The sequence below is a fragment of the Borostomias antarcticus genome (genome assembly GCF_949987555.1).
Source record: "Borostomias antarcticus genome assembly, chromosome: 26".
Taxonomy (NCBI): domain Eukaryota; kingdom Metazoa; phylum Chordata; class Actinopteri; order Stomiiformes; family Stomiidae; genus Borostomias; species Borostomias antarcticus.
In genome coordinates this window covers 9,578,780-9,596,279 of record NC_140259.1, presented here as the reverse complement: position 1 = coordinate 9,596,279, position 17,500 = coordinate 9,578,780, and the positions used below count along the sequence as shown (strand labels likewise).

The following is a 17,500-nucleotide window of genomic DNA, read 5'->3' as shown; positions in this document are numbered from 1 at the left end:
GCCAGCGCACAGAGAGAGATTCCAGGGAGGGGTGGAGGGAGAGAGAGAGAGAGAGAGAGAGAGAGAAAGAGAGAGAGAGAGAAAGGGGAAAGGAGAAGGAAATGGGCCCAATACCCCAGTCTCCCAACACCAGCCACCACCCTCGTACGTACCCCCCCCCCCCTCTCTCACCGCCAGCAGTCGGGGAACGAAGAGGCGGTGTCCCATACCCAGCAGCCCCATCACTCTGCTGACTGAATCTTCCTCGACGGCGTGCTCCGCCCCCGGACTGCCCCCGCCCTCCTCCTCAACCGCTGCCCCACACACCGCTACGGGAGCCAGCGGGGGGTGCACGGGCGGTGGCGAGGGGGGCGGGGAGGGGGAGGGGGAGGGCGGGTCCCACTCCGGGGCCACCAGGTTGCTTGGCGACTCCAGCGTGTCGTCCAGTGTCCCAAGAACGAGCGACGGCGGTCGTTTAGGTCCAGAGATCGATCTGCGCTTCCCCTCCTAACGGCCGCTCGGCTACGTCAGCTGGGGGCGGGAACGGCGCGGCCAACCTTGTCTGACAGGAAGTGGATATTTCCTCATCGGCCAGTCTTACAACACAGGGAGGAGCAGGACGCAGACCGGCAGTAGAAAACCAAACCAAACACCAGGCGAAGTTCGGATCGATCCGGTTCATTCGAGACCCGTGGGATCGTTCAGTGGCAGTTGGAAGTCCATTCAGTTTCCTCCCACTGTCAGAGAGCAGACGCCCGCAGGCTCGATAGCGCCAGAGTCATAACAGAGTGAGCTAGCGTTGCATCCGGCATGGTGTGTGACTCCTGAGCTCTTCGGCCTCATCCCCAGACATCATCCTCATCCTCAGTCACAACGGCCCTCTTCCAAAATTCAATAAAACGGGTGCGCTGTTGCCTAGCAACGAAGTCGCCAGTCGCATGGGGTGTGTGTTTGAGGCGGACGACAGGTGACAGGTTATCCCGTCCCCCGCCGACTCCTTCAAAGACTAAATATCCTCCTCTTTAGGTCACCGAGGTCTCACACCGAAAGCTTTGGTGACAAAGCAAAAAAAAAAAAAAAAAAAGAAGGAAGGAAGGAAGGAGGGAGAAAAAAAAGTGCTTTTACACAAGACGTGTTATTATGGATCCACATCCGCTAATAGCCTCTGGATTCCAGTTGGCTTTCAAAACACCCACAATCCACAATATCCTCCCAAACGTTGTTGTTTATGGCCGGCCGGTCCTTTCAGGCGCTCGTGAGCATGTTGGAGCTACTTTTCCTGGGGTAGGTGGCGGGGGCCGCCCCACAGCGGCGCGCTACCGGCGTTCTGGCCTTGCTAGCGGCTCGCGTCCCGGTCCATACCTTCCACCTCACCTGCTCCAGGATATCCGCTTACTCCAAAACAACCAGGTCCCCTAATACACCCGCCCACACAGTCCGGCTGAAGAACAAACCAGGCGGCAGCATCGGTTTGAGAGAGGGCTGGTGCCTAAGATCCCATCCCTTGTTCCTCGTTAGTAAACGCTCCCACGGACGGCCTGGTTCTCAGGAGAGTAAGTTGTTTAAGTGTTCTGTACCGGATGGGGCTGGTCCATGACGAGGGGGGGGGGTCTGGAGCCAGGGTCCGGGCTGCGGTAAGTTAAGGCAGGTGGGGGCACCACTCCAGCGTCCCTCTCTCTTCCTCTTCCCTCTGTCCCGTGGTACTCCAAAGCCGTGCTATGCTAACAGCTAACCCTGCTATGTTAACGGCTAACGGCTAACCCCTGCTATCTTTGCCAGCTCCCCCTTGCAGAGGTCTGGGGCTGGGCGGTCAACGGCGGAGCGCGCGCGCGAAAGAGAGACGCGGAGGTGAAGATGGAGAGAGCGCGCGGCGGGGATGGAGGAGGCAGCCGCTGCTAGGAGAGGAGAGGGGGAGGAGAGGGGGGAGGAGGAGGACAGGAGGAGAGGGGTCTGGGGTCTGGCTGTGCTGGTCCTCTCGTGGTAGACATCCCTGGAAAAACTGCGGCGGCGCCCCCGACCCCCGCCTCTCTGTTTCTGCACCGTTGCTAATTGCTAACGCTTGCAGATGCTACTGCTGCTAATTGCTAACGCTAGCAGATGCTACTGCTGTTGTGCGTGCGCTCCGAACGTCAGGAAAGCACACAGAGAGATTCCAGGGAGGGGTGGGAGAGGGAGAGAGAGAGAGAGAGAGGGAGAGAGAGAGAGAAGGGGGATGGAGAGAGAGAGTGCGAGAGACAGAAATAGGAGGGCAGAGAGAGAGAGAAAGGGGAGGGGGAGAGAGAGAGAGAGAGAGAGAGAGAGGGGGGAGGGGGAGCCTCAGGGGAGGATGCCGTCATGGCTAGCCAATAGGAAGCAGGCAGTGCAACCCCCTTACTCCCGCTACCCCTCTGCCTCTCCTCCTCAGATTCACGGCGATTCCGTTCCCATCCTCCTCCTAAAACACATCTTTCTGAAATTCAAGCACAACGGTGTCGTAGCCTGAAGCTTTTTTATTTTATTTAGGAAAACGACCAATATCAGCGACCAGGAAGCATCTGAAGAGACTCTATTAGGAGCCCCGACCGCAGCGCCTGAGAACGCTCACAGATGTGCTTTCTTCACAAAGAGCTTTCTCTTTCTTTCATATAGTTCTCTCTCTCTCTCTGCCAACTCTCTCTCTCCGTAGACCACTCAGGCATTAGCCATCCTCTTTGTCCTCCCCTCTTTCCTCTCCTCTCTCTCTCATCCCTCTCTCTCTCCCTCAGAGCCTCACCCTAACCCTCCACAGAACCCCGCTTCCTTCAACGGAGGTTCACAAGATGTTAATAGGGAAATATAGTGACAATTTGATGTGAACTTTAGCTCTTATAATATGCAGTTAAGACACTAAGAGTCATGGACGAGGCATAACGTTTGCAAATGTTCTTGAATTGCCCCTGTCAACTTGGGTTCTAATACAGTTGTTTAGCATGTGTTTACAGACCCTCCGCTGGGTTCTAATCCCGTTGTTGTTGTTGTTATGTGTTTACAGACCCTCCGCTGGGTTGTAATCCCGTTCTTGTTGTTGTTTATGTGTTTACAGACCCAGCACTGGGTTCTAATCGCAGAACCGGACCACTCATCATGTCTCATCACTGCTAACTCCTCTACATGTATGTCCTCATCACTGCTAACTCCTCTGCTTAGCTTGGTTTTTTTCTTCTTCTATAAAGGGATGGGTTGGAGGAACTCTCAAGCTCATAGACATGTCTATAAAGTAGCTAGGCTACACTGTGATTTGAAAGCAAGGACTGATTCCTGCAGATCATCATGATAGTCTGGGATGTTACACTAATACAGAACATTTCTATATTACAAACACATTGTCATCATTTATGGTCATATAAGGAAAATGCAAGTTGTTCAATTACTCTCTTAAGGTAAAAAAAAAAAAAAAACTTTTTTTTAATATTTTTTATTTTTATGTCATTTATTTTTATATTTTTTTAATATTTTTTTTAAAGCCTGGGAAAATCATATTTGGCCAGGTAAGGCCCTAGGCATAACCCTGACCTCAACTCTTCATGAAGGGGGCGTAGTGCAAGTCAACCCAGCGTTCTCACGTCGTAGTGAAAGGAAAGGTCATTGTCATTGTATACTGGGCAGTATCTCTGGACCTCTGGAGAAAACCCTGACCCCCCCCATCGATGAGCCCGCCGCCCCAAACACCATCCCATCGCCTGCGGTGACATCTGGAAACACAGATCGATGCGACCGCCAAGAGATCTGATGACAATATTACTCCATTTCCATCATTCTTCAACAACCAGACTTGTCGTTGTATTTTGTCACATAGGCTCACTTCCATTTTGCCGACCTCATCGTGAATGGATTTTTTTTTTATGGGTCGTCTAGTGATACTGAAGCGAAAATAGATTCGTATACAACGGCAATACGATTACACAGCTTTGTAAAGCCTGAGGATTCGGAGATGATCGGGAATCAATATTAGTCGAGGGTGCTAAATGGATAACTGGCTCAGCTGATCTCTGCTGTACGTCGAGACAGCGATCTTTGACGTCAGCTGTTAAGAGAGCTTCACTAGTCACTAGTGTCCCCCAGGAGAAAACTAACATCCTCCTTACCGCCCGCTGCAGTTCTAACTACGACCAGCAGGGGGAGCCATGTGCGGGCTTGTTCACATTCACAGAACACAGTGTTCAACCCTGATTACATCATAGACAGACAGTGAAGACCTCGTCCAGAAACGTCTCAGTCTGGCAGCGTTGGACAGATATACAGAGACTAAAATAGCTCGTTCCACCAAGCCCACCAGAGGCCTTTTAAAGACGTTTTAAAGAGAAAATGCATCTTTCACTGAATTAGGAGGGCAGTCTTTAACTGGATAATCACATCAAATAAACCCGGTACTTTTATGTGTATTCTACTTCTGCTGCTGTACTTGTCTCAGCATTGTTTTGTTGTACTGCTTGTTTTTTAATGTCTATGTGAGGAGGTCTCAAGTGGGCTTTTTATTGGACATGGGACCCATTTCTTGTACATATGCCAAATAAAGATCCCTTAAATCCAACAGGGTCATTATTCGTTCAAAATGACTAAATGGGCAAATAAGTCTCAGAAAAAGCTGCTAAATATCAACACTGGTTTAGTCTGCATAACCTAGACCAGAGGTTATAGGTCGTGACTAGACCAGAGGTTATAGGTCGTGACTAGACCAGAGGTTAAAGGTCGTGACTAGACCAGAGGTTATAAGTCAGGACCAGACCAGAGGTTATAGGTCAGGACTAGACCAGAGGTTATAGGTCATGACCAGACCAGAGGTTATAGGTCAGGACCAGACCAGAGGTTAAAGGTCATGGCCAGACCAGAGGTTATAGGTCATGACCAGACCAGAGGTTAAAGGTCATGACCAGACCAGAGGTTAAAGGTCATGACCAGACCAGAGGTTATAGGTCATGACCAGACCAGAGGTTAAAGGTCGTGACCAGACCAGAGGTTAAAGGTCAGGACTAGACCAGAGGTTAAAGGTCAGGACTAGACCAGAGGTTATAGGTCAGGACTAGACCAGAGGTTATAGGTCAGGACCAGACCAGAGGTTAAAGGTCATGGCCAGACCAGAGGTTAAAGGTCATGACCAGACCAGAGGTTAAAGGTCAGGACCAGACCAGAGGTTATAGGTCATGACCAGACCAGAGGTTAAAGGTCATGACCAGACCAGAGGTTAAAGGTCATGGCCAGACCAGAGGTTATAGGTCAGGACCAGACCAGAGGTTATAGGTCATGGCCAGACCAGAGGTTATAGGTCAGGACCAGACCAGAGGTTATAGGTCATGACCAGACCAGAGGTTAAAGGTCATGACCGACCTGGCTGATAATGAACACAGTGTCTTTGAACAGATGGGACACTGACCTTGAGGAGGGCCAGGGCCACGTTGAAGATGATGTTCAGACCCTGGGGGACAAGGAGGAGAACGATTGGGGTCAATAACACACAACCTGAGAAGACCTGCCTGTAGCCTACCGGACCAGACCAGACCTACCGGTCTGTTACTGTCTCTATCAGATCTGATACTGCCTGTAGCCTACCGGCCTACTATAAGATCTGATACTGCCTGTAGCCTACCGGTCTGTTACTGTCTCTATCAGATCTGATACTGCCTGTAGCCTACCGGTCTGTTACTGTCTCTATAAGATCTGATACTGCCTGTAGCCTACCGGTCTGTTACTGTCTCTATCAGATCTGATACTGCCTGTAGCCTACCGGTCTGTTACTGTCTCTATCAGATCTGATACTGCCTGTAGCCTACCGGCCTACTATAAGATCTGATACTGCCTGTAGCCTACCGGCCTACTATAAGATCTGATACTGCCTGTAGCCTACCGGCCTACTATAAGATCTGATACTGCCTGTAGCCTACCGGCCTACTATAAGATATGATACTGCCTGTAGCCTACCGGCCTACTATAAGATCTGATACTGCCTGTAGCCTACCGGCCTACTATAAGATCTGATACTGCCTGTAGCCTACCGGCCTACTATAAGATCTGATACTGCCTGTAGCCTACCGGCCTACTATAAGATCTGATACTGCCTGTAGCCTACCGGTCTGTTACTGTCTCTATAAGATCTGATACTGCCTGTAGCCTACCGGTCCCTTACTGTCTCTATAAGATCTGATACTGCCTGTAGCCTACCAGTCTGTCACTATAAGATATGATACTGCCTGTAGCCTACCGGCCTGTTACTATCACTATAAGATCTGATAGTGTGGTTTTAGGAGGCCCATGTCTGGTTCTATAAGATCTGATAGTGTGGTTTTAGGAGGCCCATGTCTGGTTCTATTAGATCTGATAGTGTGGTTTTAGGAGGCCCATGTCTGGTTCTATAAGATCTGATAGTGTGGTTTCAGGAGGCCCATGTCTGGTTCTATAAGATCTGATAGTGTGGTTTTAGGAGGCCCATGTCTGGTTCTATAAGATCTGATAGTGTGGTTTTAGGAGGCCCATGTCTGGTTCTATAAGATCTGATAGTGTGGTTTTAGGAGGCCCATGTCTGGTTCTATAAGATCTGATAGTGTGGTTTTAGGAGGCCCATGTCTGGTTCTAGGAACAGAACGTGTATCAGAGAGATAAATGGTCACTCAATCAGAACAGTAGTCTTCACACTACTTCAGTAAAGAATGGCAGAGAGGCATGGGGAGAGAAGGAGGGAGAGAAGGAGGGAGAGAAGGAGGGAGAGAAGGGGGGAGAGAAGGAGGGAGAGAAGGAGAAGGAGGGAGAGGGATGGCAGTGGGAGGGGACAGGAGGACAAGAGAAACAGACGGTCCCTCTCATGGACAGGTGGGACCACATGATGGCCCAGAGTGACAGGAAGACAGATACAAGATACAGAGAGAGACTGATGGAGAGAGAGAGAGATAGGGAGAGAGAGAGAGAGAGAGAGAGAGACAGGGAGAGAGAGAGGGAGAGAGGGAGAGAGAGAGAGGGAGAGAGAGAGAGAGAGACAGGGAGAGAGAGAGGGAGAGAGAGAGGGAGAGAGACAGGGAGAGAGAGGGAGAGAGAGAGAGAGAGAGAGAGAGAGAGAGAGAGGGAGAGAGAGACAGGGAGAGAGAGAGAGACAGGGAGAGAGACAGAGAGAGGGAGAGAGAGACAGGGAGAGAGAGACAGGGAGAGAGAGAGAGAGGGAGACAGAGATAGAGATAGAGAGAGGGAGAGAGAGAAGGGAGAGAGAGACAGAGAGAGAGACAGGGAGACAGAGAGAGACAGGGAGAGGGAGAGAGATGCAATGTGATGTCAGCTCCGCATGGGAACACCCGTCTCCTCTGTCGCTCTGACAACCCATTCACATGGCAACACTGAGCTAAAAATATCCATCCAGCCCTATAAATAACCAGGGAAAGGTCTCTCCTTCTACCGCTCTCTAACGGGCTCTAGATGGCGCTAAGGTGTAGGGGAGGGTGTGTGTGTGTGTGTGTGTGTGTGTGTGTGTGTCTGGGGACATCAACACTCTTTACACACAGTCTGCCAACAGATGATACAGCACCATGCATGTAGAGTCCAACACAGTCAGCAAGCAGAGGGCGTTTAAACGTGGAAGAAAAAGTGCAAGCAAACATGTATAAGGGCATGCACGCACACACACACACACACACACACACACACACACACACATACACGCAACACACACACACACACACACACACAGCATGTACAAGATGGGAACACCAGAGTTCACGTCTAGCTGAGGCAGTGTGTGTTGGCTGTGGTTTGGGTGTGTGTTGGCTGTGCTGGGTGTGTTGGGTGTGTGTTGGATGTGTTGGGTGTGTGTTGGCTGTGCTGGGTGTGTTGGGTGTGTGTTGGCTGTGCTGGGTGTGTTGGGTGTGTGTTGGATGTGTTGGGTGTGTGTTGGCTGTGCTGGGTGTGTTGGGTGTGTGTTGGCTGTGCTGGGTGTGTTGGGTGTGTGTTGGGTGTGTGTTGGGTGTGTGTTGGGTATGTTGGCTGTGGTTTGGGTGTGTGTTGGCTGTGCTGGGTGTGTTGGGTGTGTGTTGGCTGTGCTGGGTGTGTTGGGTGTGTGTTGGATGTGTTGGGTGTGTGTTGGCTGTGCTGGGTGCGTGTTGGGTGTGTGTTGGGTGTGTTTTGGGTGTGTGTTGGATGTGTTGGGTGTGTGTTGGGTGTGTGTTGGATGTGTTGGGTGTGTGTTGGGTGTGTGTTGGGTGCGTTGGGTGTGTGTTTGATGTGTTGGGTGTGTGTTGGGTGTGTTGGGTGTGTGTTGGGTGCGTGTTGGGTGCGTGTCGGGCGCGTGTGCGTACCTCACACAGCAGCAGGTCTGTGATGTGGAAGACCATGCAGAGGGGGAACTTGGCGGTGAACAGCGTGAGGAACCACTGGGAGGCGTACATGTGCGCCTCCAGGCTCAGCTGCTGGAAGTGGCTCCACAGCTCCGGAAGCTGCTCCTGGGGACGAGGGGGGGGGGGAGCACAGCGCCGGACCGGTCAGCTCTGTGTGTGTGTGTGTGTGTGTGTGCCATTTCAGACGAGGAGCGATATCCGTGCATTGTAATTCATTTTCAATGAGAGAGGCGAGCGGACAATTTGGGAGCCGCAGACAATCTGGGGCGGAGCGGCAAGCGGGCGCGACCCCGTGAAATTGTGGCGCGTGTGCTCGTTTCATGCACACGCCCGCCCGCGACAAGAGCTGAATTGTAGTCAGCTTTCCCCGCTGCGCGCAGAACGCGTGCGTCCCCCGCTGATCCGAGCGAGAACGCAGGCGGAATATCGCTCCCCGTCTGAAACGGCCTCAACACTTCCGCACGTTTAGTTCAGGGTAGGACGGCGGACGATGAGAGGAACGTAGCGATGGGGGAACGGGCCCTGCTTTAAACACAGGTCGGACGCCATCCCGGACGCTAACCTTTAGCGATCGATGCTAACGCCCTTGGCTTGGGAGGCTGTCGATACTAACCCAGTTCAAAGTCATGTTGAGAAGGAGGCCACTTAGAGAGCGGGAGTGGATTTCAGGGACAGATGAAACTGCAATCAGGACTGGATTTAGCCTAATAGTCAGACCGACACCGATAGATGCCTTCACCTACACTGACCTTCTGCTTTTGAGTGGTGTGTGTACGTGCGTGCGTGCATGGAAAGATTCACCACTACTCCACACATACCAGGATCATTAGAACTGTTCTCTAGCTAGAACCACTACTCCACACACACCAGGATCATTAGAACTGTACTCTAGCTAGAACCACTACTCCACACATACCAGGATCATTAGAACTGTACTCTAGATACAGTAGAACCACTACTCCACACATACCAGGATCATTAGAACTGTACTCTAGGTAGAACCACTCCTCCACACATACCAGGATCATTAGAACTGTACTCTAGGTAGAACCACTCCTCCACACATACCAGGATCATTAGAACTGTACTCTAGATACTGTAGAACCACTCCTCCACACATACCAGGATCATTAGAACTGTACTCTAGATACTGTAGAACCACTACTCCACACATACCAGGATCATTAGAACTGTACTCTAGGTAGAACCACTCCTCCACACATACCAGGATCATTAGAACTGTACTCTAGATACTGTAGAACCACTACTCCACACATACCAGGATCATTAGAACTGTTCTCTATATAGAACCACTACTCCACACATACCAGGATCATTAGAACTGTACTCTAGATACTGTAGAACCACTACTCCACACATACCAGGATCATTAGAACTGTACTCTAGATACTGTAGAACCACTACTCCACACACACACTAAGGTCATTAGAACTGTACTCTAGCTAGAACCACTACTCCACACATACCAGGATCATTAGAACTGTACTCTAGATAGAACCGCTACTCCACACACACACTAAGGTCATTAGAACTGTACTCTAGGTAGAACCACTACTCCACACATACCAGGATCATTAGAACTATACTCTAGATAGAACCGCTACTTCTCACACACCAGGATCCCTAGAACTAGTGCATACTAACCTGTAGCAGTCTTTCTAGCTGGTAGAACTTGCAGTGTAGGTCTTCAAAGTTGTTCTTGTAGAGAGCTCTGAGCCCATATTCATACATGATCTTCACCAGCACGCAGAACGCCTGCTCCTCCGGCATCTGGAACAGAATAACATGACAAGGTTCATGACAAAGGACCAAATTTGGGAGAGAAGCGGTCAAAGTTCAAATCTACAGGTGTGTCCACACAGCAACACAGGGGCACCCCAAGGGACCGTCCTGGGTCCCTTCTTGTTCACACTCTACACATCGGACTTCAGGTTCAACTCGGAAAAGACCAGGAAGACGGTGGTGGACTTCATTATTATGTTATATGAGGATGGTATAGATGTTGTATGGACGTTGTATAACAGATATTCGAAGTTGGAGGGCATCCTGACTTACATGCAGCAGCAGAACGGCGGCCAGGAAGGACTGTCCTTGACAGTAGCCGATCTCCTCGTCATACACAGAGTAGGCCTGAAAACAGAGCAAATTACAACATTACTAACCTCATTGAGACACCAGACTTGTTAGAGTGGTCTCACTGTGTCTAAAGAGAGACCAGACTTGTTAGAGTGGTCTCACTGTGTCTAAAGAGAGACCAGACTTGTTAGAGTGGTCTCACTATGTCTAAAGAGAGACACCAGACTTGTTAGTGTGGTCTCACTGTGTCTAAAGAGAGATACCAGACTTGTTAGAGTGGTCTCACTCTGTCTAAAGAGATACCAGACTTGTTAGAGTGGTCTCACTTTGTCTAAAGAGACACCAGACTTGTTAGAGTGGTCTCACTCTGTCTACAGAGAGACACCAGACTTGTTAGAATGGTCTCACTATGTCTAAAGAGAGACGCCAGACTTGTTAGAGTGGTCTCACTTTGTCTCAAGAGACACCAGACTTGTTAGAGTGGTCTCACTCTGTCTACAGACTTTTCCTACGTTAACTGCAATTATTGTTAGTCGCTTTGGGTAAAAGCGTCTGTTAAATGACTGTAATGTAATGAAGTGCAAATAGCCAACACATCCTCCGTCCAAGAACAAGCCATGGAAACATTTGGAGACCGTCAATAGTCTCGCCTGCCAGGAAAGAAGCATGCTGATAATTGAGGAGATCGCTCCAGCCAGCTGTCGAGGGCGCAGTGAGGAAGGAGTTTGATGAAGTGGATCTTCCCCTGGTACCTGCCACCGCTAGACCATGTACCGAGGTAGACCGATGGGCTTCTGGGAGACTAGACATATCTATTTGTCAGCTGGAATTTGTTTAATTTGCTTAGGGAACGGAGTGGCGCACGCACAATTATCATTAGCTAAGCAGCCGAACAGATAAGGCTAATGCATCGAACCTCTGGCCTAATGTTCTCAACTCAGTGGTTTGTTTTGTCTACTTCTAAGCCGGCTCCTTCGTGACTACAGAGGGATAATACAGAATGAGCGTGACAAAAATAGGTTACCAGAGAGAAGCAATGCACTGTGGGATTGGGAGACAAGTGTGCTGCTCTATGAGGAACTAGCCAACCCTATCAACAGGCAATCTACATGCATTTGCATACAAATGAGCACCGGCTCTCGAATTAACTACTCTGAATCACAAAGTATGTTAAGGTTTTCTGACAACTCAGTTCTTTTTTTCTACAACAGCACAGAACGTTTCATACAAAGGGGACAGAAGTATCTCGACTCTCAATAAGAAAAAGATGACTTTATATTTGTACAGCATATGACACAAAATACAAATGAGCTCTTTATCCAAAACTTCTAGCTGGGCAGCAAGTCATCTATTTGTGATCCTTGAGGTTCCTGTGCCAACTCACGCACAGTACTGAACCAGCTCAGCGTACACAGCACTCTCCCTCACTCATCCTATCACTGTACCTACCTAGTTACTCCTCTCTATAGTCTGTCTGGTTAGAACCAGGCCAGGTCAAGCCTGGCTTATGTGCGAGGCTGGCTTGTTTCTGTTCAGGACTGGTAGGACGGAAGCTAGTCACGCCACTGAAATAGCTGTGAATTGAAATGACGTGAAATAATGTCTGATAAATTAAGATGGGTCTTGTCGCCTGGACACATTAGTTCCAATGCTTCCAATGCTAATCCAGCACAATAAGAGCGGGATAGCCAGTTAGCTCATGAGCTCACAACAACTAGCAGCAGCTTCCATAACATTAATGGTAGTTCTCTAGCAGGTCCGTTAGCTGGGAGAACATATTCTCATTCACACCAAGGCTCTCCTGGAACTAGAGCGGTATTAACATACTAGTACAGAGGATTGTGGGTCTTGCGGTCATATAAAGACTGTCAGCAGCAGAAAAACGGAACTGGTCTGCAGTGGAGATCCCAGAGAGCCTGGGTGAGTCTTCAGAGGAGGAGTGGACGACTGTGAGCCACCGTACCTTACAGATCTTATAGAGGGAATCCTGTCCGTCTCCATCTGAGTCTTTGAAGTAGTCGTGAGCCGGGAAGGTCCTGTGGATGTCCCTGGTGATCACCCCCTCCTGGGCCGAGTCCTGGAGGAACCACACACACACACAAGGGGTTAGGATGCTAAATCACAACCTCAAGTCTAACTAGCAACATGGACTCAAGGAAGATACACATGTGGCCACGGGCTAACATTAGTAAACATTTTCATTTTATAGTGATATGTTGATGTGCGTTACCTTTTGCTAGTACTAGCCCTAACGCGAGAATCAGTCTCTCTCTCTTTCTCTCTCTCTCTTTCTCTCTCCCTCATGAGTTTTAATATTATCTTATTATTACAGCTCATCTCACCCTCTACTTTGACAACTCTGTGACAGGAAAGCACAGCAGGTACAGTTATCACAAACCAACAGCCTATCTAATATAAGTAGGCCTACTTGTTACTAGGGATGTTAATAGTTAATCGACTATCGATAAGAATTTACTCGAGTAAGATTTGGTTACTCGATTATTTGCTTGTTAATGGAACATAACTTTTTTGAGGGGAACGAATGTTATCAACGGGAGTTGCGTGAAATGTAATCATGATTTAAGGTCTGACTGCAAGTTGCCATGGAGGTGATCAGACACTTCGCTGAAGTATAAACGCTAAATGTCGGTTAACTTTTTTTTTTCTGCCGACAGACATTTGTCGTACGACACTTGACTACTGAGTATGAATTAAGCTTTACTATAGTAGACATGACACTGAGCGGCAACACAAACACACACACACACACACACACACACACACACACACACACACACACACACACACACACACACTCCTGTGTTACAGTAAGAAACTCTCTCATCTCCACTGAATCCCTCCAGTGAACAAAGAGCAGTGGCATGGTGATATCAATCTGGCGCAGGAGAAATCTGCTTGACAGGGCGACTTGTAAACAGTTTGATTCAATTAACGCCGCATGTCACTACCAATTAACAGCGTCATTAGTCAACTAATGCCAGTAAATAAGGCTAGCTATCCTCCACTGCTTCTCTGACACTGTGTGTGTTTGTGTGCGTGTGTGTGCGCGTGTGTACAGTACATGTGTGTATATGGGAGGTGGGGCATTTTATCCTATTTGTATTGACAATTTATTTACATGTGTGCACATATGGATGTGAACCATTGGTCTGCACTCTGCAATATTGGCTGTGCGCGTGTGTGTGTGTTTGTGTGTGTGTGTGTGTGTCTATCTATAGGCCTTGTATGTATCTTAGTGTATACTAGGGCTGTACGAGGCTGCCCACTGCCCCTGGCTGCCCCTGGAGGACGACAGCTTGGATGGGAGAAATGCAGAGCACAAATTTCTTTGTCAACCACTCCTGTGTGTGTGTGTGTGTGTGTGTTCTCAGTGTTGCTGCTATAAGACGAAATAAACACTTCTTCTCCATACTAACACGCCTGAAAACGCAGATCACATGATCCCTCACGTACACTGGGCATGTGCGCGCCGGTGTAAACAGGAAGCAGACTGTCTGCTCTGCCGGAAAAAAAACGACGCTCCTTGTAGGGCCGATAACGCCGGTGGATACCGTGTGTGGGAATTGTCCCAAATCACTCGAATAATAGTTCGCCTCCTGTACTGTAGGCAGCAGTAGCAATATTAAATGGAGAATATAACTGCACAACGCCTGTCAGACAACGCCTGTAATTCATCATCCATGTTGAATTAACCGCTGGTAGTCAAGGCTGATGTTTATTTTCTTCTGGACAAAGTGTCACGTGATCAGGGCACGTCGTGCCTGTTGAGACCCTCGAGAGCCAATCGGGTATCTGCATAAACATCAAGTCTCGGTTTCCGCCTGTCCAGACTAAAACTTTCCTGACCTCTTCCATCCCCCCCCTCGTGAGTATAAACACGGCCTATAAACACAGCCCAGCACCCATGAGACCCCTGACAGCCCCTCTGCGCTGCGATGGTGACATGTTTATGCACACAGTACTGACGCAGTCTGAAGCATCTACTCAGGCAGGGAGATGAGAGCTAAAGCTGTTCCATCAATGATAATATTACAGTACTGACAGCTTGTCTTCCAGGGGAATGTGTGTGTGTGTGTGTGTGTGTGTGTGTGTGTGTACTGACAGTTTATCTTCCAGGGGAATGTGTGTGTGTGTGTGTGTGTGTGTGTGTGTGTGTGTGTGTGTGTGTGTGTGTGTGTGTGTGTGTGTGTGTGTGTGTGTGTGCTTGTGTTTAAGTTTAAGCATGTGTGTGTAATAATTGTCTGTCAGCTCCTCATAAGCTGACTGTTTGAATTAGAGAGAAAGAGAGAGGGAGACAGAGAGAGGGAGAGAGAGACAGACAGAGAGAAGGAGAGAGAGAGAAAGAGAGAGAAAGAGAGAGAGAGACAGACAGAGAGAGGGAGGGAGATTGAGAGAAAGAGAGAGAGAGAGAGGGAGGGAGAGAGAGAGAAACAGACAGAGAGAGGGAGAGAGAGAGAAACAGACAGAGAGAGGGATGGACAGGAAGAGGAAGGCAGAAAGGAAGGTCTGGACAGCAGGATGAAGACAGAGAGAGAGAGAGAGACAGGAAGATAGGGATGGACAGCAGGATGAAGGTAGAGGGGAGAGAGAGAGAGACAGAGAGAGAGAGAGAGAGAGAGAGAGAGAGAGACAGAGAGAGATAGAGAGACAGAGAGAGATAGAGAGACAGAGAGAGAGGAGGATAGGTGTGGAGAGCAGGAGGAAGGTAGAGGGGAGAGAGAGAGAGAGACAGAGAGAGAGAGGAGGATAGGGAGGAAGGTAGAGGGGAGAGAGAGAGAGAGAGACAGAGAGAGAGAGGAGGATAGGGAGGAAGGTAGAGGGGAGAGGTCTTTCCTCTAATTGCAGCCTGGGGGCCGTTTGCAGATCTATCGTTACTCAGCCCTGTCCAGTTCACATGAGCAGGTGACCCATTTAATGCCCCCAGATGAAAAGTGCTGATTTAGTGGAGGTGATTTTGTGTGTTCAGGTAGTGGAGGTGATGTTGTGTGTTCAGGTAGTGGAGGTGGTTCAGGAGGTGACGCTCGTAGGTGTTTACGCGTCCGATAACAACCTGATCTGCCGTCACGATCGATCAGACTCCTCTCGTCGGAGGTGATCGTTTCAAATGCTCCATCGCCAGTAGAATAAAAAACCTTTTTTTCCCCCACACACGACCCCAAACGGTTTAGTCAACAACCTTGACCGTGCCCTTCCCAAGGTCGTGCAACATCAGCGTGGGTACCGGAGCCTGCCTGCCCGCCCCCGGTAGACCTCCCCTCCTCCCCCCCCCCGGGCCAGGAGCAGACCGAGGAGCAGTCAGACCCTGTCAAGCCTAATAAGTGTGGCAGGAGATCCTGCCTGACAACTCCAGCTAGCGTCACACCGCGAGGCTAACGGTAAGCAGACAGACTGCTGGGTGTGTTGTGCTTAGGAGACAGCTCTCTCTCTCTGTCTCTCTCTCTGTCTATCTCTCTGTCTCATTCTCTGTCTCTGTCTCTCTCTCCGTCTCTCTCTGTGTCTCTCTCTCTGTCTCTCTCTCTCTCTGTCACTCTCTCTGTCACTCTCTCTGTCACTCTCTCTGTCACTCTCTCTGTCACTCTCTCTCTCTCTCTGTCCCTCTCTCTCTGTCCCTCTCTCTCTGTCCCTCTCTCTCTCTCCCCCCCCTCTCTCTCTCTCTCTCTCTCTCTCTGTCTCTCTCTCTCTCTCTGTCTCTCTCTCGGTCTCTCTCTCTGTCTCTCTCTCTCTCGTCTCTCTCCCCCTCTCTCTCCCCCTCTCTCTCTCTCTGTCTCTCTCTCTCTCTCTCTCTCCCTCTCTCTCCCTCTCTCTCTCTCTCTCTGCTGACAAGAATTCAACGCAGCAGAAGTCTGTCCAGGTTTCCAGTTGGGACCGAGGGGTATACTGTATATTATCTTGCGCAGGTTGGAGTGCGGTTTAATTGCTCCTAAAGCCGGCCCACAAACATCCTGGACTCATGGAAAACGATTTGACAAACATTGGACGAGCATCCGCTATTCTTAAATACCCACGCCTCCAAAACGCCGCATGGCGTCTGCGATGGTACTACTGACAGATGTAATACCCAAGTCTCCAGAACACCTTATGTTGCAGATTAGCGAGTAGCTACGATGGCATTAGCAACAGATGTTCTGTTGAAGAACCAGCTCTGTGGCCTAGTGGTAGAGTGTCCGCCCAGAGACCGGGAGGTTGTGGGTTCGATCCCCGGCCGGGTCATACTGTACCAAAGACTATAAAATTGCCTCCCTGCTTGGCACTCAGCATCAAGGGTTGGAATTGGGGGGGTTAGATCACCAAATGATTCCCGAGCGCGGCACCGCTGCTGCTCATGGCCCCCCCTGCTGCTCACCGCCCCCCACAGGGGATGAGAACACATTTCACACACTCAAGTGTGTGACAATCAGTGGGACTTAACTTTAACCTTTATAAACCGGTCTAGTTTGGCACAAATGTAACATCTAGAACATTGTGATCTCTCTGAAGTGGTGTATCCAGCTGGGGTGTGTGTGTGTGTGTGTGTGTGTGCGCGCCTGTACTTCTCCAGCAGGCTCTCGGAGGCGGGCAGACGGACCCTCATCACCCGTCCTCACCCGGGCTGGGGGGGGGGGGCCGGTGCCGTCACTAGTAGCCCACCATGCTGTGCCCTGACCCAGATCACTGGAGGATGCCAACGGGCTCATAACAGCCCCTTATGTACAGAGAGGGTATGGATGGGGGGAATAATGGGGCCTTTACACATCCCAAAGACGGAACGAGGGTGAGTGTGTGGACAGGGACCGTGCAGTAACGCCCCCCATTGGCAAGAGGTGAAAGCACAGAGCGGAGCTCAATCTTTTATACAGTGATCTTACTGTGGAACAGTCTTCCACTTCCCCTTCCAAAGTATTAGACTCCAGGGGGGTATTTAGAGGTCAGGTTTGGGCTCATCTTCCTTTTACATATTATCCCTTGGATTCAATGTCTGCAATATATCCATAACTAAAACCAATCAACCAATCAATCAACCAATCAACCAATCAACCAACCAATCAACCAATCAATCAATCAATCAATCAATCAATCAATCAATCAATCAATCAACC

General features: G+C 49.6%; 1 protein-coding gene across 1 annotated transcript in view; it reads right to left on the bottom strand.

Annotated features, from left to right (window-relative positions):
• rabgap1l (RAB GTPase activating protein 1-like) overlaps positions 1–17,500 on the bottom strand; it is a 95,724-nt gene that overhangs the window by 19,744 nt on the left and 58,480 nt on the right. The window contains exons 14-18 of the mRNA XM_084459178.1: positions 12,367–12,480; positions 10,383–10,457; positions 9,972–10,097; positions 8,268–8,411; positions 5,369–5,410 (exon numbers count right to left, since the gene is read on the bottom strand). Of these exons, the coding sequence (XP_084315304.1) occupies positions 5,369–5,410; positions 8,268–8,411; positions 9,972–10,097; positions 10,383–10,457; positions 12,367–12,480 (501 nt within the window). The remainder of the gene's footprint in view (positions 1–5,368; positions 5,411–8,267; positions 8,412–9,971; positions 10,098–10,382; positions 10,458–12,366; positions 12,481–17,500) is intronic.